The sequence below is a fragment of the Nicotiana attenuata genome, unplaced genomic scaffold (assembly GCF_001879085.1).
Source record: "Nicotiana attenuata strain UT unplaced genomic scaffold, NIATTr2, whole genome shotgun sequence".
Lineage (NCBI taxonomy): Eukaryota > Viridiplantae > Streptophyta > Magnoliopsida > Solanales > Solanaceae > Nicotiana > Nicotiana attenuata.
Window position 1 is genome coordinate 132,050 of NW_017671526.1, and position 27,843 is coordinate 159,892.

Here is a 27,843-nt window from a genome sequence, read left to right on the forward strand (position 1 = left end):
GTGTAGGATTTGGGACAGGGCTTAGTCCCATGCAAGTGGAAGGCAGAGCTTAGCCTTATGCAAAATGGAGGCAGAGCTTAGCCTCATGCAGATGTGGAGGCAGAGCTTAGCCTCATGCAGATGTGGAGGCAGGGCTTAGCCTCATACAGATGGAGACAGAGCTTAGTCTCATGCAAGATGGAGGCGGGGCTTAGCCTTATGCAGGATTTGGGACAGGGCTTAGTCCCATGCAAGGAACGGGTAGCAAATAAGAGTAGAATATTTCTTAGCTGGAGATATATTTGGTGTCTGGTGGCCCGATTGATAGTGATTTTGCTGCGTGTATATATTTGCGAATGCTACTGTTACGTTAGATATGCCTGTGCTCAAAGAAAAATTGTAACTTTTGTAAGGGAAGGTCAGTTTGTGCCTACGTCGGCTTGCTTGTCTTGCTTTGCTTGGTCCAAAGGTCCTGCTCAAATCATTGGGGGTAGCGCTGGCTAAATAGAGTCATTTTACAAGCAAGAATGCATAGTCTCAAAGACGTAATAAGAATATATTATTTTCGAAATTGGTTAGATGAACCAGTGCCTGTGACACGATCCGAGACGTCGCAACCTCTCAAGCTATAGAATTTTGAGGGTCCTCCTCAAAATTTTGCCCCAGTTAGATGGACACGTCTGACTGCTGCACATGCTTCGATCGACTGTAATTTCTTCGGAATTTTGAGGGTCCTCCTCAAAATTCTGCCCCAGTTTCTGATTGATTTCTGACTTTCTGTCATATGATGGCGTTGGCTGGACTTGCTCTGGAATTTTGAGGGTCCTCCTCAAAATTCTGCCCCAGTTTCTGGTTCTGGGGGAAGATGAAAGTTTTATTATGATATGACCGAACCCACAGGGCTGCCTACGTATCCCCTCTTAAATGGGAATCAGGTCAAGCGTAGTTCAATTTACATCATTTTGTGAAAACATAAATAGTTACACATAGTGTCGTTTGACTGCATCTGAGTTGATCGGTTTTGGCCAGACTTCTCCATCCATTTCTGCAAGTATGAGAGCTCCTCCTGTCAATACTCTATGAACCAGGTAAGGGCCTTGCCAGTTGGGAGAGAATTTCCCTTTGGCTTCGTCCTGATGCGGAAAGATCATCTTCAACACCAGCTGCCCTAGTGTGAACTGTCTCTGCTTGACTCGTTTGTTGAAGGCTCTGGACATTCTGTTCTGATAAGTTGTCCATGACACACTGCATTCATCCTTTTTCCATCTATGTGGGCTAGCTGCTCATAACGGCTCCTTATCCATTCCGCGTCGCTGAGCTCAACTTCTTGTATGATTCTCAGAGAAGGGATCTCCACTTCAGCGGGAATAACAGCTTCAGTACCATAAACCAGTAAGTAGGGAGTTGCCCCAGTTGATGTGCGGACTGTGGTACGATATCCTAATAACATTAATGGCAGCTTCTCGTGCCATTGTTTGTGCTTTTCTACCATCTTTCTTAGTATCTTCTTGATATTCTTGTTAGCGACTTCTACAGCTCCGTTCATCTGAGGTCTATAGGCATTGGAATTCTTGTGCTTGATTTTGAAAGTCTCAGACATGGTCTTCATCAGATCACTATTGAGATTGGAGGCATTGTCAATGATGATTGATTCTGGAACTCCAAATCGGCAAACAACCCGGTCGCGGACAAAATCTGCCACGACTTTCTTAGTTAGTGCCTTGTAAGATGCTGCTTCGACCCATTTGGTGAAGTAATCAATAGCTACCAAGATGAACCAATGCCCATTTGAGGCGGTTGGCTCGATTGGACCAATGACATCCATCCCCCAAACGGCGAACGACCAAGGCGAGCTTGTTGCATTGAGCTCATTTGGCGGCACTTTTATCATATCGGCATGTACTTGATATTGGTAGCATTTTCGGACATACTGGACGCAACCCGTCTCCATGGTCATCCAGAAATAACCGGCTCTAAGTATCTTCTTCGCCAAGACAAAGCCATTCATCTGCGGGCCGCAGGTTCCAGCATGTATCTCCTCAATTAGCTTAGAAGCTTCTTTTGTGTCGACACACCTTAGCAATCCCAAATCAAGAGTTCTTCTGTACAAGGTTCCTCCGCTGTGGAAGAAATTATTGGACAACCTCTGAAGCGTACGTTTATGAGTATGACTTGCATGATCCGGATATTCTCCTTTCGCCAAATATTCTTTGATATCGTGAAACCAAGGCCTCCCGTCTGTTTCTTCTTCAACATGGGCACAATACGCCGGCTGGCTATGGATCCTTACTGGGATGGGATCGATGAAGTTCTTGATGGGATGCTGTATCATGGATGACAAGTTGCCAATGCATCGGCAAACTCGTTCTAAATCCTGGGAACATGTCGAAACTCTATCTTCGTGAACCTCTTTCTCAATTCCTGCACATGGTGCAGATATGGCAATATCTTGGAATTTTTTGTGGCCCATTCTCCTTGTACCTGGTGCACAAGCAAATCTGAATCACCGATTACTAGCAGCTCCTGAATATTCATGTCGATGGCCATGTTGAGCCCTAGTATGCAGGCTTCATATTCTGCCATGTTGTTGGTGCAGGGAAATCTGAGTTTAGCAGATACCGGACAATGCTGGCCAGTTTCTGATACCAAGACGGCTCCAACAACGACTCCCTTGAAATTGGCCGCTACATCAAAGAACACTCTCCAACCGTCGTAGGATTCAGCAATGTCTTCTCCTATGAATAGCACTTCTTCATCGGGAAAATACGTTTTCAGAGGTTCGTATTCTCCTTCCACGGGATTCTTAGCAAGATGATCTGCCAGTGCCTGTCCCTTGACTGCTTCCTAAGTCACATAAACAATGTTGAACTTGCTCAACAGGATTTGCCACTTAGCCAGCTTGCCAGTAGGCATGGGTTTTTGAAAGATATATTTCAGGGGATCCATCCTTGATATGAGTTATGTTGTGTAGGCACAGAAGTAACGCCTCAGCTTCTGAGCTATCCAAGTCAGAGCGCAGCAGGTATGTTCCATTAGAGAATACCGCGCTTCATATGGAGTGAACTTCTTACTCAGGTAATAGATATCTTGTTCCTTTCTCCCTGTCTCGTCGTGCTGCCCCAGAACACAGCCGATGGCTCCATATAGCACTGCAAGGTAGAGTAGCAAGGGTCTACCTGGCTCTGGCGAGACCAAGATTGGAAGTACTCCTTGATCTTGTCGAAAGCCTTTTGACAATCTTCGGTCCAACTAGTTGCAGCATCTTTCTTCAACATCTTGAAAATTGGCTCACATATAACTGTGGACTGGGCTATGAACCGGCTGATGTAGTTTAGCCGTTCTAGAAAACTCATTACATCTTTCTTACTCTTTGGTGGTGGCAGCTCCTGGATGGCTTTGACTTTGACGGATCCAATTCTATCCATCGGCGACTGACAATTAACCCGAGTAACTTTCCGGCAGGAACCTCGAATGCACATTTTGTGGGGTTTAGTTTCAGGTTGTATCTCTACAGTCTGTCGAAAAACATCCTCAAATTGGCTATATGGTCTGTGGCTTTCTTGGATTTGATGATGACGTCGTCCACATATACCTCGATCTCCTTATGTATCATGTCATGAAAAATGGTAGTCATAGCCCTCATGTAGGTGGCCCCATCATTCTTTAGACCGAATGGCATTATCTTATAACACTATACTTCCCATGGTGTAATTAAAGCCGTTTTCTCAGCGTCCTCTTCGTCCATCCAGATCTGATGGTAATCGGCAAACAATCCACAAACGACTGGAACTTATGCTTGGCACAATTATCGATTAGGATGTGTATGTTTGGAAGCGGAAATCATCCTTTGGGCTGGCCCTGTTGATATCCCGATAATCAACGCAGACCCTGACCTTCCCATCCTTCTTTGGAACTGGCACGACGTTGGCTAGCCAAGTTGGGTATTCAACCACCCTGAGGACCTTGGCCTTGATTTGCTTAGTAACCTCCTCCTTGATTTTCAGACTCATGTAAGGCTTGAACTTCCTGAGTTTCTATTTTACCGGTGGACATGCTGGGTTTGTGGGCAACTTGTGAGCTGCAATGGATGTACTTAACCCGGTCATATCATCGTATGACCATGCAAGGATATCCTCATACTCTTTCAAGAATTGTGTGTACTCTTCTTTTTTTTGATGGCGACAGGTGTCTCCCATCTTGATTATGTGTCTCCCATCTTGATTATTTCGGTTTCGTCCAGATTGGATTTAGGCATGTTCTCAAAGTCTTCTACTTCTCTGACAATTTCCTCGGGTATGACATCTTCTTCTTCCGAATCACTATCCTTTTGTTATGTCGTCTCATTACATGTCACAGTTGTTGGTTCATCAAGACAGGAAATAGTCATGCTGTATAGATAAAGATATGAGAGAAAAATGGTAATAATAAAAATTGATTCATTGAAGCATAAAAGCAATTTTTCAACAATTCAAACAACATTTTTGGAACATTGGAAATATTATTTAAAACAAAATGCCAAAAGGGAAATCATTTTTCTTAGAAAATAAACAAAACAATGCTGTTCGGCCTTGCTACCCCGGGACTCGTCGGGCCCTGGATGGTCTGATAGTCCAATCTTGAGGAATGATCCTCTCTCCACAGCTCGAATGGTAGGGCCTTCCTCCTCCTCATCCTCAACAATTACACAACAGTACATATCCTCATCTTCCAAGAACAGGTTCTTTAAGGCTGCCAGTGCTTCTTCCTCCTCTGATCCCCATATGATGTCATCCTGTTGGAAAGTCTGACTCAAATGCGGTATAGGCTGCTCCAATGGATAGTACGGACCTCGCCATGGTGGTGACCAGTCATTGTATTCTTGCCAGGTATATTGATATCCCAGCCCAAATGTGGTACCATGGTACTTTGGCTGTATTGGCTTGGTGATGCCTTGAAGATTTTTACCAAGACCCTTGCCAAGCTCATACCCTCCCCAGTTCATCATGCTTGCTATCTTTCCATCCCACCACTTATCTTTGTCGATGGCATTGACCCACTCGATGTGATGATAAGTTTCTCCGCCTAGCTTTCTCCTATTCTCGACCATCAGAATAGTCTGCCGGGTGTAAATGGGATTGCTCCCGTCTCCATGGATAATCACCTCCTCATGGTTCCACTCAAACTTTACTGCCTGATGCAAAGTTGACGCCACAGCCCCAGTGGCGTGTATCCATAGGCGTCCCAACAGCAGATTGTAGGATGTAGATATGTCCAGCACCTGAAACTCGACATCGAACCACGTAGGCCCCATTTGTAGGCAGAGATTAATTTCCCCGATGGTAGCTCTCTGAGACCCATCAAATTCCTTCACGTTCATGGTCCCTTCTCGTATATCGTATAAGCCTTTGCCCAACCTCTTCATTGTTGTCAATGGGCAAATATTGAGACTGGATCCCCCATCAATCAGGACCTTGGTAATGAAGTAGTCTTCGTATTGCACTGTGATATGCAGCGCCCTATTGTGATTCAGACCCTCAGGCGGCAACTCATCCTCGTGGAAAGTGATTTTGTGACTTTCCAATACCTGTCCCACCATGTTAGCCATCTCTCCGCTTGTAATGTTATTGGGCACATACGCTTCGTTCAATACTTTCATTAGAGCGTTCCTGTGTGCTTCTGAATTCTGTAGCAGCGACAGAATAGATATTTGAGCAGAAGTCTTGTTCAGATGGTTGATGACTGAATACTCCCTTGCTTGTGCTTTCCTCCAGAGGTCATCTGGACCTGTTTCAATAACAGGAGGTCTGTTAGAGGCCTGTTTATTGGACTCTCCCAAATGCTCGGGTGTATAGACCTTTCCAGTCCTAGTCATCCCTTGCGCAACACCAGATTCCCCCATCTTTGTCTTTCCTTTTCTTATAGCTTCGGCCACATAATCCCATGGTACAACCTCAGTGCTGAAAGGCGGTGTTGGTACTTTCACTGTAAAGGGTGTGGCTACTTTCACCTCAAATAGAGTAGGTGCAACTGCAGGGGGTGCTACCTCAACTTTAAATGGGACTGATGCTGTTACCTCGACCTCCACTGGCGGCTGTATCTGCACTATAATGGGATTGAGTGTGACTGCGGGCTTCTTGGGGTCATCACCCTCTTTGACAAGTCCGATTGATCCCTCCAGATCCCACTCTTCATCTAACTCTATCACATTGAAACCTTCACCCCTGTGATCTAGGAGGGGGTTATTGCGACATTAGGCGCGGCCTCCTTTTCTTGGATGATCTTGTTGTCAATCAAAGTCTGGGTTTTGTCCTTCAACATGCAGCATTCGTCAATGGTGTGCCCTTTCATACCAGAATGGTACGCACAAGTCTTATTTGGGTTAACCCATTGGGATGAGTTCTCCGTGGCTACAGTAGGGATGTGAGTGACGTAACCAGCAACCTTTAACCTTTCATATAGCTGGTCGATGGGTTCAGCGATGGCAGTGTATTGTTTGGGTGGTCTGCGATCAAAATTAGGTCGCGGTCTTGGGTAATTTTGACGAGTTGGAGGTGACTGAAAATGAGATGGTTGGGAATTATAGGTGTGATAGGCGGTGGCTGGTTGGGAATATCTGGGGGACGAGGGTTGATATGTAGGTGGAGGTGACGGTTGATAGGTGGGTGGAAGTGCTTGATATGTGGGTGGAGGTGCTTGATATGTGGGTGGAGGTGCTTGATATCCAAGTGGAGAGGTTCGATATACAAATGGAGTTTTGGGTCCTTGGGCAACCATTACTGCTCCCATGTCCTTCTTCTTAGTTATACCCCCTGACTGCAATACTTTGCTAGTGGCCTGCAATGCCTCAAAGTTCGTTACCATCCCGCTCTTGATGCCTTCTTCGATCCTTTCACCAAGTTTGATGATATCAGAGAACTTATGGTTTTCAATAACCATCAATCTTTCATAATATTGCGGATCCTGTGCTCTGACGAAGAACTTGTTCATCTGTTCCTCGTCCAATGCTGGCCTGAATTTGGTCGCCTCTGACCTCCAACAAGTAGCATACTCGCGGAAGGTTTCAGTGGGCTTCTTCTTGAGGTTTGGAATGTAGAAGACATCTGGTGCGTTCTCTGTGTTGAACCTGAATCGGTCCATGAAATTAGATGCCATACTCACCCAGTTGGGCCATTTCTTAGGATCCTGGCTGATGTACCAAGACAAGGCATCTACCGTAAGACTCCTCATAAAAAGCTTCATCCGGATCTTTTCATCTTTTCCGACCCCGACAAGCTTGTCACAATAGGTCCTTAAATGAACTCTGGGATCACTTGTACCGTCAAACATCTCGAACTTGGGAGGTTTGTAACCCTCTAGCAGTTCTACATCCGGCTGTATGCATAGGTCTTCATAGTTTAGACCTTCTATCCCCTTGCCTCCTTCTACGCCTTGAACTCGACTGGTCAACTTCTTGAGCTCCTCGGCCAGGTTCTTAATGAGCATGTCCTTCTCAATAGATTCCGGTGCATATGAGATGGGTTGAGTGGACCGAGGTAGGGTCTCCACATATATAGGGTTATTTTGGTGACCTGTAATTTGAGTATGTGGTGATCATTGGTGGAATTCTGGGGTTCAGGAATGACTGGTGGAGTATTTTGTAGGGTGTGGTAGGAGTTTGGTTGGCATTGCGGTGGGATAGTTTGATTTTGTGGAGAAGTTGTATAATGGTAAGTGTACGGGTGGATTTTGTGGGCGCTTGTTGGGTGTGTTTTGAGGTGGTGCGGGGTTTTGGATGTTTGGATGACTGATGTCTGGGACGTTGAGTGAGAAGGATAGGGTTGCCACATTTCGGACATGCTCAAGCTCACCCTGGAGTTCCAGTATTTTCTGTTCGAGTCGTGAAACTGCTTCATTTGGGGCCCTGAGTGCCCCGACCATCAGAAGTTTCCGCATGTTCAACCCCTGTGTTGTTTTCCTTTCTGGCGCAGTTCAAATCTTCTATTTTTGCTTTTCCCTTGCCTTTTGGTGGACTAGGAGGAGGAGAAGGTGGAGGGCCCCTAGATCTTGTGTGATAAGCTGATGATGCCAGTATGCACGAACCAACCTTTGGGGAACGGGAATAATCAAAAGAAAGAAAGAAAAACAAAAGGTAGCCAAGTTAGTAAGGATTCTGAAAAGTTTGCTGTACTTAAACACAGATAAATTCACGTGCTAATTTGGGAGCCCCGTTGTGCCCGAGGTAGGCCTAGCGACAAATAAATTTGAGAAATTTAGTGCCAATAATTGCCTCATTTCATTAATGAAAAGATAGACGACCCAAAACGATACTAAGTAAAATAATGTCACTAATGGCACTTGACCTTATTACATTTAGAAAGCAAGTAAACCTAGTCTATTTGGTCCCAGAAGGACCTTCTCCAGACTGGATGCTCTTGTCGATCAATTCCCTCAGTTCGCGCAGGTTCAGCAGTAAGAATACCCTTACCAAATGCCCTCCTTCATTTCCCTCAGAGTTCTGGCAATCGGTGACTCTCTTCCTTATTTTCCCCTCTAATTCCATCAAACTGTACTCCAGATATTCCAGCCTTTCGCTGGATTTAACAGCTCTCTCTTTCCACCTATTGGTCATTTCCATGTCGGCCCTATGCTGCTCCATATGCTCAGCTTCAGACTCACGAACTCTTTTGCACAGCTTGTTATACTTCACCTTTGCTTCGGCAACTTCGTCTATGACCCTGTTCCCTAGACCAACCCTTGGCTCGAAGATCCCTGCTATGTTATCATCCAACCATGAGGGGTAAAACTATGAGTGACCTGCATGATATCGGTCTGGCTTGATAGTATCCTTTTCCACAATAATCTTCAAAGTCCATATATGTTGTGCTTCATTCTTATATAGGATGGCGTCACCCTGAAAATCAGCTATGAAGTGACTCATCTTAGTGACTCGTGGTATGACCTGTCTCTTGCCTGCCTGTCTCATAACCCTGAGGGAGTATAAGGGTATATCCCCCTTAACCCAATCAACACCAAGTGTGGCATATCTCTGGATCTGATAATGAACTCGTCGGTAGGGAACCACTCGAACATCCACTGAACCTAGTCCTCAGTTAACTTGTTGAAAAACTGCATCCATCCTACAGCATCCTTGAGCAAACATGTCTGGAATATATGTCATCCTCTTAGGGTGATGGAAAGCTATATGATCATTCCACGGTCTTCGTGGAGACTCTTGACGGTATTGACCCCTTTGGAGATGTTCTAACAACCGAACCTGCAACAGCAAATTGCAACCCTCAAAGAATCTGAACCCCTTCTGACAACGTTCCAAGGCCCGGTACATATCTGCGATGATCATAGGGACAATGGTATATGTTTGCCCCTTGATCCCGTCCATCAAAGTTTTTGCCACCATGGTCAGTCTGGTATGGATTTTGTCCCCTTGAATCGGGAACACTAGCATGCCCAAGAAACACACGACGAACACAAAGACCCTGCGGTGAGTCCACCACAAGGAGGTGATGGAAAATTCGTCATCGAAGATACGGTAAGAACTGCTGTGGCCGTGTCTTTCATAGAGGAAGTCGAAAGGTATGTAGGAGTTTTTCAGGCACTCCAAGTCATCATTTTTCTTCAGCCCCATCGTCTTAAGGAATCCTCTAGTGGTGCGATTTTCAGGTGCTAATAAACCAGGACTATCCCAAGGCAACCCAGCAAATCCCCCTATTTCTTCCAGAAGAGGGGTCATTTCTATGTCCCCAAAGCGAAACACAGCCCTTTCCTTATCCCAAAATATGCTGGCGGCCTCGATCAACATTTTGTTTGGCTGAAGATCCAACAGAGAAGGAAAATTTACTAAGACTCATTTCACATGATTTTGGTCACTTGAGGGAAGGTCCCTCCACCAATCTAGCAAAAGTGAAGGTATGCTACCGACCATGCCGAATCTGGGGACTTCGTGCCTCATTTCTGCAAAACGAAAGGTGGTTAGGCCCTTTCACCCTCCAGATTCATCTATTTATACAACAATGATTAGCATATTGACACTTATTTCTCCAAATTAATGCACACAATCGTGATCGTGTCCTTTGGGATTATGGAAAACCCGATGGACTTTTGGGGTGAGGCTTGTCTTAAAGGGTTATTATTTGGACAACATATCAACCCGGCTAGGTTTGACCATGATGCATGTACAACTAATCAGAGTAAGGTTGCTATAGAGGTCTAGACTGGGACCCTCAAGCGGACAACTTGAGGGGGAAAGGCATGGAACCGTCGAACGCACTGCTGATCGACTAGTTTTACCGCAAATACGCCTTTCCAAATTTAAAGGGTGATATATAGGAAGAGCGCAAACACTCTCAAGCGTTGCTATAGGATTAATTACGCACGAGTGGAATATGATGTTGAGCATGATTTATGCAACAATAAATAGCATGTTGTCAAGCATTTGCACGTTTAGAAACGATAAATGCGGTATTTAAATAATTGAAAGACAGTTACGAAAAAGAATACAAAGAGACAAGTCAGTTTCAGGAAATAAAGAAAATCATTGATGCTGGAAAGTAAGCAGTTAAATCCAAATAAGGGAGAAAGGGAAAGGGTGCACATGTATTAATAGAATGAAGCATGCGTAAGACTAATTCACAAAAACAAGTTCATTATGGTAAGAGTCTAAAATCCCCAGCAGAGTCACCATGCTGTCGCGCCCCTTTTTTTTCCTCGCGGAAGTCCGGGTTTCGACATTCATTGGGAACAACTCGTTTCCTTTTGGGAATTGGGTATTTTGAGAGTCGCCACCTAATGGATTAAGGTGCGTTAGGGCACCTAGAACAATTAACTCATATAACTAGTTTGCATTACCAGAGATTAGGGTAAGGGCTCGAAATAACCTTGAGGGGAAGGTATTAGGCACCCCTCGCGGTCCACAACGGTAGGTCCCGACCGAACTCAATTATGTGAATTAGTCATTTAACAGGTAAGCAGTCTAAGCACACATTTTGCAAATAAAGGAAGTTCAGGAAGTCTGAGCACATATATGTAAATAAAGGAAGTTCAGGAAGTCTGAGCACATATATGTGAATAAAGGAAGTTTAGAAAGTCTGAGCACATATATGTGAATAAAGAAAGTTTGACGGATAGGTAGTCTGAGCACACATATGTAAATAAAGGAAGTTCAGGAAGTCTGAGCACATATATGTAAATAAAGGAAGTTCAGGAAGTCTGAGCACATATATGTAAATAAAGGAAGTTCAGGAAGTCTGAGCACATATATGTGAATAAAGAAAGTTTGACGGATAGGTAGTCTAAGCACACATATGTATATAAAGGAAGGGAAGTCCTAAGTTGGTTAGCCTATAGGATTACATCTGTACAATACCCGGTAAGCATTCCTCAAATAGAGGGGTTACACGTGGTATTAGCACACAGGTCATCATATCCTCTTACTACCCATTATCCTCCCCTTAGCGGTTATATAAGCGAGTTTAATTAGCGAACTTTAAGCGTGCTTTACCCGTCCCTTCGTTATGGTCCTGGAGGTGTTTAGGACCTCTAAATTTAGGCAGTACTAGACCCTCCAATCTAAGCGACAACAAATAACACATAGGCTTGTCAAATAGGGAAGCAATTAAGGGCTTAGGTTTACCTCCACACATAGACAATAACTAGCACGTCTCAAACAACAGATTTTAAAGAATTTCAGAAGGTCCTAGAATAGGATACCTAGGTGAGCATCACAAACATAGAATATGCAGTATTGTTTCAAAGCGAAGTGATATAATCTGATCAGTTTGCCACTGTCTTTTGAACCTGTTAAACTTAGACGATTTTACAAACACAACACCATTTCGCAGTTTTGATGAAACCCTTAATTACCTAAGGCTTGCCTAGGTGTGAATCTGTTATGCCCCTATAGACATGCTGTCTAAAACAGAATTCTAGGAATTAGTCAAATAGCTTGAGTTTATTAAATCCTATAGGCCTGCTGATCTAGGTGCTGAACGTTATAAAAGCTGATTTCATACGTATTTATACTAGAACATGATATCTATGTGTTGGGCTGTTTTAAACCTCTTTATGGATAATTATTCATTTAAACGACATAGATACGATTTAGAGCAAATGCAAACAGAGTCCTAAGGCAGGATTTCTAATGCACAAAGAGAATCTTATTAAACAAGATTACAGCAGTGGCTTAATGACAGGATTTCCAGGTGATGACAACTTATGCAGAATTAGAAATAAAGTGATGAACTATCACATGTTTTCTAATATGCAAAGGCAGTAAACGTGAGTATTCTATGGTAGGATTTCTAATGCAATTAACACAGACCTATGACATGTTTCTAATGCAAGTAACATAGCATATAGACCTAAAGCATGATTCCTATTGCAGATAAGCACAACATAATCCTAAAGCATGATTTCTATTGCAAATCATCATAATATAAACCTAAAGCAGGATTTCTACCCGATTACCCACAAAATTATATAGGATCCTTCCCCTTTTTACTAATTACCCCAATATCTCTTTGCAAGGAATTATTATTACAGACCAATAGTGAATGAATTACATAAATGTAAACTATGCTATAGGGAGCCTGAATTAGGCTCAAAGTAAACCCGGGGATGCCAGGCCTTCAAAAGCAGTCTCAGATGCCAAGAATCTCACAGCCAATAGTGTATCCTGGTGTGTCAAATTTCCCTAAGGACCTCAAGCATCCCGGGAATTGGTCGCACCAAGACCTTTTCTCAAATAGAGGATTGGTTATATGCAATGTGGAAGGGTCAGCCCTGGTGTGCCAGAGTTCAGAGGGATCTCAAGGATCCCTAAGCTGTACACACACCAGAGGGGCAAAACTTAATAGTCTAAGAGTAGAGTGATAGTGCTTGACACAGTTTTGAAAGACTTAGTAAAATAGTGTAGAGACAATTTTAGAAGTAGAAAGATTTTCAGGAACAGAAACAGTTTAAGAAAATACTAAGAGAGGAAAACAATTTGAAATCAGTTCTGAGAAGAGCAAGGATACAATCACACAAACTTAGAGTGCTTAGAATCACAACCATTTAACAGACAGTTTACACACAGGGGTGAAGGGGTTTGGGAACATATAGAGTTCATATTAGGGATACATGAAGGGGGAGGCATATAGACAACAAATGCACTGAACACTTAGGAGTCTATTGATTCAGAGACTTAACAAGTTAGCCATGATAATAGGTAGTTAAAGCATAGAGCAGGAATGCAGAAAAAGCATGTTGAAAACAGGGTGCATTGGACAGAATTAGTCACACAATTGGGGTCAATCAAGTTCATTAGGAGGCTAAGTTGCTAACATGATAACACCAATTTGAAGGGAGTAAACAAAGACTAATAAACATGCTGGCCAAGTATTAAACAAGCGAGTGAGATTTAGACATACTGATTGCACATTTGAACAAAGGAGGACAAAATTTAGACTTGCTGAGCAAAGTAGTAAACAGGAAGATAAAGTAAATACATAGTAAATCGAACTAGTGCAAAACATGGAACACATAGAGTTTGAGTTTTAGAATTGCTGGAGACATACCAGTTAGAGAAGCAAAGTGCAGAATGTAAAGCAAATGAGATTCCACTGTCTAGCCTTGGCTTTCAGCCGGCTAGACCAATAGTTAGCACAAGTAACAGAGAAAGAAGAGAGAGTTTGAGTGTGTGTGTGTGTGTATTCTGAAATTAGTTCGTGTCCTAAGAGGTAAAAACAAGAGTGTATATATAGCAGTTTAAGAGTAGCACCAATAAGGTAAAGGAATCAGCATTCAGTCAATTAAGGAAATCACAGAATCCAATCACATAAGGGTCGTAGAATCAATTAGCATAAGGGAGTCAGGAATAGACCCCCTAATTAGGGGCAATTGATTAACGGTAACAACAAGAGAGTTTAGTTGAGGCAAGGAGTCCAGACCATAGCAAATAAGGAATCAGTAAGAATCCCAAAGTTATACGGGCAAGTAATTAAGGCAGAGATGACCAATTAAAGTTATAAACAAGGAAACAAATAAAGTCTATGCATACAAATCTTTAACAGAGTAAAGCAATCAGCAAAACTTTCAAAAGAATACTGATTTCCGGAGAGAATTACTCAACTTCCACAAATAGAAATCAGACTAAGTAAAACCTCACAGAAACATAGAACTTAGTCGGAAAAAGCAGGTTCAAACCCTAACAGAGATTAATTAGGGCAAAAATCACAAAATACTGGATTTGACAGAGAAAATGTTTAAGTCCAAAAGATAGAGTAAACTAATACGACTGGTATCCCAGAAATACCCAAAATCGAAGCAAAGATTGAAGAAATCAGTATATCACATAGAATCAACTAGGGTTTGAACACTCATGCAAAAATCAGTCGAGGTGAAGAAGAAATAATTTACTAAACATTAATAACTTAAAAAAATCTTTGAAAAACAGTTTGGGATGAACCCTAGTTTAGGAAGAGTGATTAAAAAGCGAGATAATCAATTAAAACAAGGGGTTTTTGAAGGAAAACATTTGATAATACCCAAATCATCTCAGATCTATGAAGATCGATGTTAATGCATAGTTTTGAAGGTATGTATGCACTTAAAAAGTATTATAGGAAAAAATTGGTTATCAAAAATACTATAAATATAACTATAAGAAACTAATCTAATTAAAGAAATCAAGAGTTTAACAAGAAATTAGAAAATTGCCCAAAAAAGTTGACCCGGGCCCACATCTCGGAATCGGGTAAAAGTCACAAAATCCGAACACCCATTCAACCACGAGTTCACCCATACTAAAATTACACGAATCTGATACCCTAATCTCGATTAAAATCCAAAAATTCGGCCTAAGGATCTTCCACCTTTCCCCCCCAATTTCTCAACCCAAATCCTTAATTAAATGATGAAATTAACGATGGATTAGTGGATATTAATAAAAAATAAGTCAAGAATCCTTACCCAAATGTTTCCTCTGAAAAACCCTCGAAATTTCGCCTCAATTCGAGCTCTCTATGCCCCAAAATGAAAATGAGATCAAACCCTCGATTTAGCCCTTTTTCTGCCCAGTAACTCCGCATCTGCGGTCCAAGAGTCGTTTCTGCTACGCCTGACCTACAGAAAAGCCATCACAGGTGCGAAAAACACTAGGGTCCAGGGCCTCCGCTTCTGCGGACAAGGGCCCGCATTTGCAGAACCGCTTCTGTGGGTCAAGGATCGCACCTGCGCCCCCAAGCGTATCTGCGCTCCTGTCATCGCAAAATCGAAGGCGCTTCCGCGGGAAATATTCCACTTCTGCGACCATTGCTGGGCAAGGCCAGCTCCGCATGTTCGACCAAATGCTCGCTTCTGGGAGCTCGCACATGCGGCCAATCTTGCGCAGGTGCAATTGCACCAAAACTGGTGCACTTCAACAAATCTTCCAACTCCGATTCGATCCGTTAACCATCCGAAATCCACCCGAGGCCCCCGTGACCTCAACCAAAAACACCAAAAAGTCCTAAAATATCATACGAACTTAGTCGGGCCTTTCAATAACATCAAACAACACTAAAACATGAATTGGGCATCGATTCAAGCCTAATAAACTTAAAACTTCAAACTTCTACGTTCGACGCCGAAACCTATCAAATCAAGTCCGATTGACCTCAAATTTTGCACACAAGTAATAAATGATATTACAGACCTGTTCCAATTTTCGGAATCAAAATCCGACCCCGATATCAAAAAGTCCACCCCTAGTCAAGCTTTCCAAAATTCATCCAACTTTCTAACTTCCGCCAATTAACGCCGAAATGACCTACAAACCTCCGAATCAACATCCGGACATGCTACCAAGCCCAAAATCACCATACAGAGCTATTCAAAACAACGAAACTCTATTCCGGAGTCGTTTTCACACAATTCAAACTACGGTCAAATTCCTAAAACTTAAGCTTCCATTTTAGGGACTAAGTGTCCCATTTCACTCTAAAACCAACAACAAATCCTCCCGGTAAGCCACGTAACCACAAAACTAAATAGAGGGAGCAATAAATAGGGGTTCAGGGCTAATACACTCAAAACGACCGGCCGTGTCGTTACATCCTCCCCCTCTCAAAACAATCGTTCGTCCTCGAATGAGCATAGAGACATACCTGAAGTGGTGAAAAGATGATGATAACGCCTGCGCATATCATGCTCGGTCTCCCAAGTCGTCTCCTTGACTGGATGGCCCCTCCACTGAACCCTCACTGAAGTGATGTTCTTCAACCTCAACTTTCGAACCTGCCTGTCCAAAATGGCCACCGGCTCCTCAACATAAGATAAATCCTTGTCTAACTGGACTGAGCTGAAATGTAACACATGAGACGAATCGCCGTGATACTTCTAAAGCATAGAAATATAGAAAATTGGATGAACTCCTGATAGACTGGGAGGCAAGGCAAGCTCATAAACAACCTCCCCAACTCGCCGCAACACCTCGAATGGGCCAATAAACCTTGGGCTCAACTTTCGCTTCTTCCCAAACCTCATAACACCCTTCATGGGCGAAACCCGGAGCAAGACCCACTCCCCAATCATGAATGCAACATCGCGAACCTTCCGATCCGCATAACTCTTCTGTCTGGAGTGGGCTATACGAAGTCGATTCTGAATCACCTTAACCTTCTCCAAAGCATCCTGAACCAAGTCTGTACCCAATAACCTAGCCTCGTCCGGCTCAAACCAACCCACTGGAGACCGACACCGTCTACCGTATAAAGCCTCATACGGGGCCATCTGAATGCTCGACTGGTAACTGATGTTGTAGGAAAACTCCACAAGTGGCAAGAACTGATCCCACGAACCCCCAAACTCCATCACACATGCACGGAGCATATCCTCCAGTATTTGAATAGTGCGCTCGGACTGCCCGTCCGTCTGAGGGTGAAATGTTGTGCTCAACTCAACCCGAGTACCTAACTCATGCTGTACAACCCTCCAGAACTGCGATATAAACTGCGTACCCCGATCAGAGATAATAGATACCGGCATGCCATGAAGCCTGACAATCTCGCGGATATAAACTCGAGCCAGCTACTCAGAAGAATAAGTAGTCATCACAGGTATGAAATGAGCCAACTTGGTCAACCTATCCACAATCACCCAAACTGCATCGAACTTCCTCTGAGTCCATGCCCAACAACAAAATCCATAGTGATCCGCTCCCATTTCCACTCCAGAAACTCTAGCTTCTGAAGCAATCCACCTGCCCGCTGATGCTCATACTTTACCTGCTAGCAATTTAGGCACCGAGCTATATACTCTACTATGTCCTTCTTCATCCTCCTCCACCAATAATACTACCTCAAGTCCTGATACATCTTCGCGGCACCCAGGTGAATGGAGTACCGCGAATTGTGAGCCTCCTGGAGAATCAACTAATGCAAACCATCTACATTGGGCACACATAGCCTGCCCTACATTCTCAATGCACCATCTTCTCCAATAGTGACCTCCTTGGCATCACCGTGCTGAACCGTGTCCCTAAGGACAAGAAGATGGGGTCATCATACTGACGCTCCCTGATACGATCATAAAGAGAAGACTGAGAAACCACACAAGCCAAAACTCGACTCGACTCATAAATATCCAATCTAACAAATTGGTTGGCCAAGGCCTGAACATCCAATGCCAATGGCCTCTCTACTACTGGTAGATATGCTAAGCTGCCCAAACTCTCCGCCCTACGACTCAAGGCATCAGCCACTACATTGGCCTTCCCGGGGTGGTATAGAATAGTGATATCATAATCCTTAAGCAGCTCTAACCACCTCCGCTGAAGCAAGTTAAGATCCTTCTGTTTGAAAAGATGCTACAGACTCCGGTGATCGGTGTAGATCTCACAGGGGACACCGTACAAGAAGTGCCGCCAAATCTTCAAGGCATGAACAATAGCTACTAACTCAAGGTCGTGGATAAGATAGTTCTTCTCATGTACCTTCAGCTGTCTAGACACGTAGGAAATCACCCAACCGTCCTGCATCAACACCATGCCAAGACCAATCCGCGATGATCACAATATACAGTATAAGACCCCGAACCTGTAGGCAATACAAATACTAGGGCTGTAGTCAAAGTTGTCGTGAGATTTTGAAAGCTCTCCTCACACTCCTCTATCCATCTGAACGGAGCACCCTTCTGCGTCAGCCTGGTCATAGGTGCTACAATAGATGAGAAACCTTCTACAAACCAAAGGTAATACCCCCACCAAACAAAGAAAACCCCAGATCTCCGTAGCTGAGGACGGTCTAGGACAACTCTGCACTACTTCAACCTTTTTTGGATCCACATTGATCCCCTCACTCGACACTATGTGACCCAAAAATGCCACTAAATCTAGCCAGAACTCACACTTCGAAAATTTTGCATATAACTTCTTTTCTCTCAAGGTCTGAAGCACAGTCCTCAGGTGCTTCTCATGATCCTCTCGACCACGGGAGTACACCAGAATGTCGTCAATAAATATAATGACGAATGAGTCAAGATAAGGCCAGAATACACTATGCATCAAGTGCATGAATGCTGCCGGGGCGTTGGTCAGACCGAATGTCATCACAAGGAACTCGTAGTGACCATACCGAGTCTTGAAAGCAGTCTTCAGGATATCTAGCTCCCAAATCTTCAACTGATGATAGCCTGAACACAAGTCAATCTTAGAAAACACTCTGGCACCTTTTAACTGATCAAATAGGTCATCAATACGAGGTAATGGATACCTGTTCTTCATTGTAACTTTGTTCAACTGGCGATAATCAATGCACATACGCATAGAACCATCCTTCTTCTTCACAAACAAGACTGGAGCACCCCCAAGGTGACACACTGGGCCAAATGAAGCCCCTATCAAGCAACTCTTGTGACTGCTCCTTCAACTCAGGCGGAGCCACACGATATGGAGGAATAGAGATGGACTGAGTGCCCGGTAACAAACAATACCAAAGTCGATATCGCTGTCAGGGGCATGATCGAAAGATCCGCTAGAAATACATCTGGATAATCCTTCACTACTGAACTGACTCAACTGTAGGGGTATCAATACTGAAATCTCTCACATAAGCTAGATACACGTCATACCCCTTCTCAACCATTCGCTGAGCCTTTAGAAATGAAATAACTCTGCTAGGAACATAATCTAAGGTACCTCTCCACTCTAATCACGGTAATCTTGGCATAGCCAGCGTCACGTTCTTGGCGTGGTAATCAAGAATAGCATAATGGGGCGACAACTAGTCCATGCCCAAGATAACATCAAAATTTACCATGCTGAGCAATAATAAATTGACTCTGGTCTCAAAACCACTAAGAACAACAAAATACGATCGATACACACGGTCAACAATAATAGAATCTCCCACAGGTGTAGACACATAGACATGAGACTCAAAGAATTATGGGATACACTCAAATACGGAGCAAAATAAGATGACACATAGGAATAGGTGGAGCCTGGATCAAATAAGACTGATTATCTCTATGACAGACCGAAACAATACCTGTAATGACAAGGGAGCTCCCGAGGTACCACCTTGCAGTCCCAAAAGTAAATATGCAATAGGGGAGCTCCCGAGGTACCGCCTCGTAGTCCCAAAAGTAAATATGCAATAGGGGAGCTCCCGAGGTACTGCCTCGTAGTCCAAAAAGTAAATATGCAACAAGGGAGCTCTCGAGGTACCACCTCGTAGTCCCAAAGTAAATACACAGCTCATAACCGATGGAACAACGAATTCACAGCAAGAAATCGTACAGTTAAAGACTAAATACAAGAATCAAGGAAAAAAAGGAATTCACCTAAGCATGCTACACATATTTCAAATAAGCATTTAAGACACGTAGACATGCGATATTAGGCTAAGCATGATAACTACACATGCTGGGATAACCCATTTATGATATAACAGGTTACTATTCAGTAAGAACCAGATTTTCAATAATTAGCCCGTGTACGCACTCGTCACCTCGCGTACACGACAATCATATATCACAAATTATTACAACAGTACCAAATCCTAAGGGAATTTCCCCCACACAAGGTTAGGCAAGTCACTTACCTCAAATCAAGCTCAATCAGTTAATAAGAATGCATTTCCCTCGACTTTCTAACTCCGAATGGCCCAAATCTAGCCAAAAGCAATTACATACTATAAATATAACTATAAGAAACTAATCTAATTAATGAAATCAAGAGTTTAATAAGAAATAGAAAATCGCCCAAAAGAGTTGACCCGGACCCACGTCTCGGAATCAGGTAAAAGTCACAAAATCCGAACACTCATTCAACCACGAGTTCACACATACCAAAATTACACAAATCTGATAGCCAAATCTCCATTAAAATCTCAAAATTCAGCCTAAGGATCTTCTACCTCCCTCCCAATTTTTCAACCCAAATCCTTAATTAAATGATGAAATTAACGATGGATTAGTGGATATTAATCAAAAACAAGTCAGGAATCCTTACCCAAATGTTTCCTTTGAAAATCCTCGAAATTTTGCCTCAATTCAAGCTCTCTAAGTCCCAAAATGAAAATGGGATCAAACACTCGATTTAGTCCTTTTTCTGCCCAGTGACTCCGCATCTGCGGTCCAAGAGTCGCTTCTGCGACGCTGCACCTATGGAGAAACCATCACAGGTTCGAAAGGTCCAAAACCTCCGTTTCTACGAACATGGGCTTGCATTTGCGGAACCGCTTCCGTGGGTCAAGGATTGCACCTGCGACCCCAAGCGCCTATGCGCTCGTGCCATCGCAAAAGCGAAGGCGCGTCTGCGGGAAATATTCCGCTTCTGCGACCACTGTTGGGCAAGGCCAGCTCTACATGTGCGACCAAATGCTCGCTTCTGCGAGCTCGCACCTGCGGCCAATCTTGCGCATGTGCAATTGCACCAGAACTGGTGCACTTCAACAAATCTTCCAACTCCGATTTGATTCGTCAACCATCCGAAATCCACCCGAGGCCCCCGGGACCTCAACCGAAAATACCAATAAGTCCTAAAATATCATACAAGCTTAGTCGGGCCTTTAAACCATATCAAACGGGGCAAATAACATGAATTGCGCATCGATTCAAGCCCAATGAACTTTAAAATTTCAAACTTCTACATTCGACCCCGAAACCTATCAAATCAAGTCTGATTGACCTCAAAATTTGCACACAAGTCATAAATGACATTACGGACCTTTTCCAATTTCCAAAATTTAAATCCGACCCCGATATCGAAAAGTCCACCCCTGGTCAAACTTTCCAACTTCCACCAATTAACGCCGAAATAACCTACGGACCTCCGAATCAACATTCGGACATGCTCCTAAAACCAAAATCACCATGTGGAGCTATTGGAAATGACAAAACTCCATACCGGAGTGTCTTCACACAATTCAAACTACGGTCAAATTCCTATAACTCAAGCTCCCATTTTAGGGACTAAGTGTCCCATTTCACTCCGAAACCAAAAACAAATCTTCCCGGCAAGCCACTTAGCCACAAAGCAAAATAGAGGGAGTAATAAATAGGGGTTCGGGGCTAATACACTCAAAATGACCGACCGGGTCGTGACATTAACTTCCATTCAGAAATCAAAGTGTTATAAGTAAGGTGGCCATATTGAATCATTCTAATTACCTCAGTAGAGTTAGAGGCGATCTCTAAATGGGTGAGACTATTTTGAACATCAATCTTAAGTTCCTACGTGATAACTAAGTGATATTTTCATGACATTCTTAACAATTTAATATAATAGATGAACCTGTATGCGGTAAAATTGGTTTATATTAAATGCCCAAATAATTACATGACATGTGGAACCGTAGGCAGACAGAAGATGAAGTGAGTGAGAACCAAGACCGAGTACAACAACTTTGGCTGGTAGCAGGTAGATCTCGAAGGGAACGCAGTCAACGGAGGCAAATGAATGTTTATCATCGGATGGCATGTAATGAAGAATATTCTTCAATATTAAATATGCAACCGTTTTAGAGAATTTGGCATTCATGGCCTGCCGTTGCACATTCATCAATGGCCCCCATTATTGTCATTTAAGGGAGGCTTGATCCTAGGATCTTGTTCCCTAGGTATAGCTATAAAAAAGGAATTGAACAATCATTGTAACATACAAAATCTGACAAAACTTGCGCCACTACTCTCAAGATAAATAAGAATTTAGTTTTTGTCTAATATTGTTCTTATTGCTGTCTTCAGAAGCCTTGCTCCCGGATTAGGCTGCCTGCTATTTATTTTGATTTTAATGCTAAGTATTATATTTTCATTTAATTTCTTTATAATTTTGGGATCAAATCAGTTCGCTTGTCTATAAAACACGCAACAAATTCAATTGTACCATTTTATGGATAATTAGTTTGGCACCCACCGTAGGGCTTAGACAGCTGCGTAATTGACGCTGAGGATGAGCACGTTGCAGAAACAGGAAGGATCTTGAGGGAGCAGCAAAAGGTCATCATGGACCATCTCTCAAGGCAAGACCATGCCATGACGGAACTAAAGCAGGCACTGTCAGGCGCTTCCAACAATGCGAATGGAAGAGGCCCTGTTCCTCCCGGCGCTCTTGTAAATCAAACAGCTCAAAGAGTTGATAAATACCCTGAGGGGTGAGGTTGGCTTCGATAGAGCCGGGGGGATCAGTAGCGGAGCCGTTAGCGACAACATCAATGGTCCTTTCAAAATTGAACTCATGAAATTCATGAGGGAAATGAACGAGCGGATGGATCAAACGCAAAAGAGTTCCACGCTCGAATGGACCAAATTCTGGGTGAACAACTAGTGTTTAAAGGCCCGGACTCAAATAAATACAGTCAATTGCCATTCAAACCGAGTGCAGCACCAGAATTGATACCGAAATGGTTCAAAATGCCAGACATACCGAAGCACAATGGGACTTTAGAGCCTCAAGAGCACATCATAACTTATACAACAATGGTGAAAGGAAACGACTTGGCCCAACATGAGATTGAGTCGATCCTGCTGAAGAAATTCGGAGAAACCCTCATAAAGGGAGCCTTAACATGGTATTCACTATTACCCGAACACTCAATAGATTCCTTTGATATGCTCGTAGATTCTTTCATCAAGGCCCATACCGAGGCTAGGAAGGTCCAGGCCCGGAAGGTGGATATATTAAGAATTTCGCAAGGAGAGTCCGAGTTGCTATGTGAGTTTGTGATCAGGTTTCAGAAAGAAAGGATGTTGTTACCGGCCGTGCCAGATGAATAGGCAGCTGAAGCATTTACTAAGGGGTTGAACCCGAGGAGCTCCGACGCTGCTGAAAGAAAGCCTGCTCGAGTTCTAATCAACCACATGGACGGATTTCCATAACCGTTATGAATCAAAGATAAGGATAGAAGATGATCAGCTCGGTTTCCCAACATTAACTAAAGGTCGGTATCGAGAAAAGAACAGGGATAAATCAAAAGATGATTTTAATACGGATCGACGATCTTCTACAGGACAATTTTTGCCCTATGAGAGGGCCGAAAGGTGCCAAAACGAAGGGTTCCAGTCAACGGATAGGTTCGCCTCTAATAGAAGAACCGACCGCGGCGGAATAACAGGTCATTGCAAGAGAAAGAGGTATCGGGTTCCCGGGATTCCACTTATCCCAGGCTGTTAGAGTATAATTTTAATGTCAACGTAGTGGAGCTGGTATCGATAATGAGAAATATCAAGGAAGCACGGTTCCTAAGGCCAATGAGATCCGATCCTAGCCAGAGAGATCCTAATTTATGGTGCAAATATCATGGGACTAATGACCACCAAACTCGGGAGTGCCAACGTCTGCGCGAGGAGGTGGCAATGCTGTTGAAGAACATCCATCTCAGGGAATTCTTAAGCGATCGAGCCAAGAATAATTACGGTCGTAGCCGAGACAACATAGAACCCTCGAAGATAAGGGAAGACCCTCCTCGACTAACTATCAACATGATTTTTGCGAGGAACAAGATCAACGCTGTAACTTTCTCTCCAACCAAGAAGACAAAGGTATCAGTGACTCACAATAAGAGACTCCAGAAAGTCGCCGAAGACGACATCACCTTCACGGAAGAAGACGCAAATGGACTTCTCCTACCGCACAAAGATGCCCTGGTAAATTTTCTTTATGTTCTAGATTTCAAAATTAAACGTGTCTTGGTTGGCCTAGGAAGTTCAGCCAACATTATTCAATGGAGAGTGCTAGAACAAGCCAAGCTAACTAGAAGTATCATTTCGGCAACAAAATTCCTCGCCGGATTCAACTTAGCAAGTGTGACGACTCTGGGGGAGTTCTTTCTGCCTACGAATGCCGAAAGGGTCATGATGACCACCTTATTTGAAGTAGTGGACAGAGACATGGGCTACAACATAATTCTCAGCAGACTATGGTTACATGAGATGAAGGGCGTACCATCAACATATCACCAACTACTGAAAATCCCGACTCCAAAGGGAATCAAACAAATAAGAGGAGGTCAACTGGCAGCAAGGGAAATGAATGCGGTATTGGTTTCTAGTAGTAAAGGGAAGGAACTCAACTCATAGCAATTACGGAACCGACGTCTGCTCCTGAACCAAGCAAAGATGACAAAGGGGAGGAGTTGTCGGAACACCAGGAATCAAATCCACGACAGAAGAACTCGAACAAATGGCTTTGTTTGAAAATTTCCTGGAGAGAAATTTCACTTGGGGACAAGACTCAACCCCGAGCTCAGGTAAAGATTTATTGATTTCGTTAAAACTAACATTGATTGTTTTTCATAGTTGCACGCATATATTATAGGTATCCCACTAGAGGTGGCCGTGAACAGGCTAAGCCTGGTCCCAAGCGTCCCGCCGGTAAGGCAGAAGAAGCGCCCTATAGCCGAGATCAGAAATAGGTTTGTCAAAGAAGAGGTAACTCGATTACTTGACATCGTGTCAATCCGGGAGGTAAAATATCCCGACTGGCTAGCTAATATAGTTTTAGTTCCAAAAAAGAATATTAAATTTTGAATGTGCGTAGATTATAAGGACTTGAATAAGACGTGCCTGAAAGACTCGTTCTCACTGCCAAACATTGATCAAATGATCGACGCAATGGCCGAACACGAGTTAATGAGTTCCTCGATGCCTACTCCGGGTACAATCAAATTAAGATGACCTCAAAATATCAGGAAAAAACTTCGTTCATAACAAATTTTGGCACATACTGTTATAATGTTATGCCCTTCGGGCTTTAAAATGCCGGAGCCACTTATCAGAGGCTCGTGAACAAAATTTTTTAAAAATAAATAGGTAAAAAAATGGAAGCATACATACGGTATGCTGGTCAAATATTTGAATATAGGTGACCATTTAAAATACCTCTAGGAAATCGTCAATATCCTAAGGAAGTACAACATGAATCTCAACCCCAAAATTCTTGGGTTTCTTGGTGTCACAAAGAGGGATTGAAGTCAATCCCGATAAGATCAAAGCCACCGAAGACATCCAAAGACCAGCTGATAAGCATGAAAGACCAAAGGCCAACTGAAAGATTGGCCGCTCTAAGCAGGTTCATTTCTCGGTCTTCAGAAAAATATCATCACTTCTCCTCACTTCTGAAGAAGAAGAAGAACTTCAAATGGACTCCAGAATGCCAACATGCCTTAAAAGACCTGAAACGTTACCTATCAAGCCCTCCACTACTATCAAATGTGGAGGAAGGTGAACAGTTGCTGATATACTTAGTGGTTTTGGAGGTAGCAGTAAGTGCCGTTCTAGTCCAGGAGGATGAAGGTACGCAATCTCTTATCTATTATTTTAGCAATATTTTGTCGGGAGTAGAAACTCGTTATCCGCACCTCGAAAAATTGGCCTTAGCTCTCATAGTTGCCTCTCGAAAGCTCATGCCTTATTTTTAGTACCACCCGATAGCCGTGGTAACAACCTTTCCCCTATGGAATGTCCTTCACAAACCTGAGTGGTCAGGTTGGCTGGCCAAATGGGCAGTTGAAATTAGTGAATTTGATATTGAGTATAAGCCTAGGACTGCGATTAAGTCACAGGTTTTGGCCGATTTTGTGGCTGAATTCAGTCCCGGGTTATTCTCTGGCCGCAAAGGAAGCGGTAATGGTGTCGGAAATAACGTCAGGAGTTTGGATCCTGTTCACAGATGGTGCTTCCAATGTGAAAGGTCCGGGCTTGGGGTGGTCCTAATCATGCCCTCAGGAGAAACCCTGAGACAGGCCATACAAACTGTTCCTTTAACTAACAATGAAGCCGAGTATGAGGCATTGATTGCAGGACTCGAATTGACCTGGAGACTTGGCTCCGAGATAATAGAGATCACATGTGATTCGCAGTTGGTGGTAAATCAATTTTATGTGATCTTTGACACAAAGGAGGATTGCATGCAACAATATGATTAAAGTTCAAACATTGCTCCACGGTTCAGGGAGTGGTCGATCACCCACATCCTGAGGGAAGAAAACGTAAAAGTAGATTCATTGGCCTATTTGGGATCGTCCACTGAGATGAAAGGATCAGATTCCGGTACTGTCGTACATCTCATACATTCGGTACTGGATGTGGACAATTATTGTGAAGTAAATACAACCAACCTAGTCTGGGACTAGAGGAATGAGTTCACCGATTACTTTCAGCACGGCAAGCTGCCCGAAGACTCGAAGGCATCCCAAGCACTCCGTACCAAAGCAGCTCGCTACAGTTTCTGAGGGGGCGGGGGGAGCTATATAGAAGGTCGTTCCAAGGCCCGTTGGCCCAATATTTAGGAGCCTCGGAAGCAGATTATATCATGAGAGAGGTTCATGAAGGGATTTGCTGCAATTTATTGCGGTGAAGATTCATTGGTGCTAAAATTAGTTAGAGCATGATACTATTGGCCTCGGATGGAACAAGACGCGAAGGCATTCATTCAGAAATGCAACAAGTGTCAACGCCATTCACCGTTGGTGCATTAACTGGTAGAACTACTACATTCGGTACTATCCCCATGGCCATTCATGAAATGGGGGATGGATATAGTTGGGTCGCTGCCACCGGTCCTGGGAAGGTAAGATTTTTTTTAATTTTAACTGATTACTTCACTAAATGGGTTGAAACAGGTCCTTACCAAAAAATCAGTGAGCGCGAAGTGGTCGATTTCCTATTGGAAAACATAATTTGCTGGTTCAGAATACCAAAGGAGATTGCCTTTGGCAACGGACCACAGTTCATAGGCTCCAAGGTCACAAAATTTCTTGAAGACCTGAAAATTAAAAGAATCACATCTTCACCATACTATCCAAGCGCAAATGAGCAGGCGGAATCAACCTATAAGGTGATTATTCAAAACCTCAAAATATGGTTGGAAGTAGCCAAAGGCAAGTGGCCCAAAGAGTTACCGGGAGTGTTGTGGGCATACCGGATGACGGCCAAGTCGAGCAGGGGAGAGACACCTTTCTCTCTCGTATACAATGCAGAAGCTCTGATCCTAGTGGAAATAGGAGAACCGAACTTGCGGTACTTTCGGGCGGACGAAGAAGCAAAAATTGTTGGTCAAATTGGAGCTGCTTGACGAACACAGGGACGTGGCGCACATAAGGATGTTGGCCCAGAAACAAAGGATGGAAAGATACTATAATCGGAGGGCTAATCTCTGCTACTTCAAAGTGGGAGACTTGGTTTTGAGGAAAGTGACTCAGAACACCCGGGAGCTCAACGCGAGAAATGGGCCCGACATGGGAAGGCCCTTATCGGGTTTTAGCTGTCACTAGAAAGGGTCATACGAACTAGAGAACCAAGATAGAGTCAAATTTCCAAGCAACTGGAACGTGACTCACCTCAAAAGGTATTACTGCTGATGGATCTTGGTTATACTGAAAGTATGTGCTGCACTCTTTTTCCCTTCGCCTAGTTTTTGTCCCAATTAGGTTT

At 43.4% G+C, this 27,843-nt stretch overlaps 2 protein-coding genes across 2 annotated transcripts; both read left to right on the forward strand.

The window, feature by feature from the left end:
- The first annotated feature begins 23,625 nt into the window (after positions 1-23,625).
- Positions 23,626-24,489, forward strand: LOC109208807. The gene has a single exon (XM_019371962.1). It carries the CDS (start codon positions 23,626-23,628, stop codon positions 24,487-24,489), a length of 864 nt encoding a protein of 287 aa, XP_019227507.1.
- Positions 24,490-26,797: 2,308 nt separating this feature from the next.
- LOC109208808 (protein NYNRIN-like) lies at positions 26,798-27,484 on the forward strand. The gene has a single exon (XM_019371963.1). The coding sequence runs from the start codon at positions 26,798-26,800 to the stop codon at positions 27,482-27,484; it is 687 nt and encodes a 228-aa protein (XP_019227508.1).
- Positions 27,485-27,843: the final 359 nt, after the last annotated feature.

Excerpts from the sequence above, each read along its gene's own strand:
- LOC109208808 (XM_019371963.1), top strand. The coding sequence starts at position 26,798 with ATGATACTATTGGCCTCGGATGGAACAAGACGCGAAGGCATTCATTCA.
- LOC109208807 (XM_019371962.1), top strand. The coding sequence starts at position 23,626 with ATGAGAAATATCAAGGAAGCACGGTTCCTAAGGCCAATGAGATCCGAT.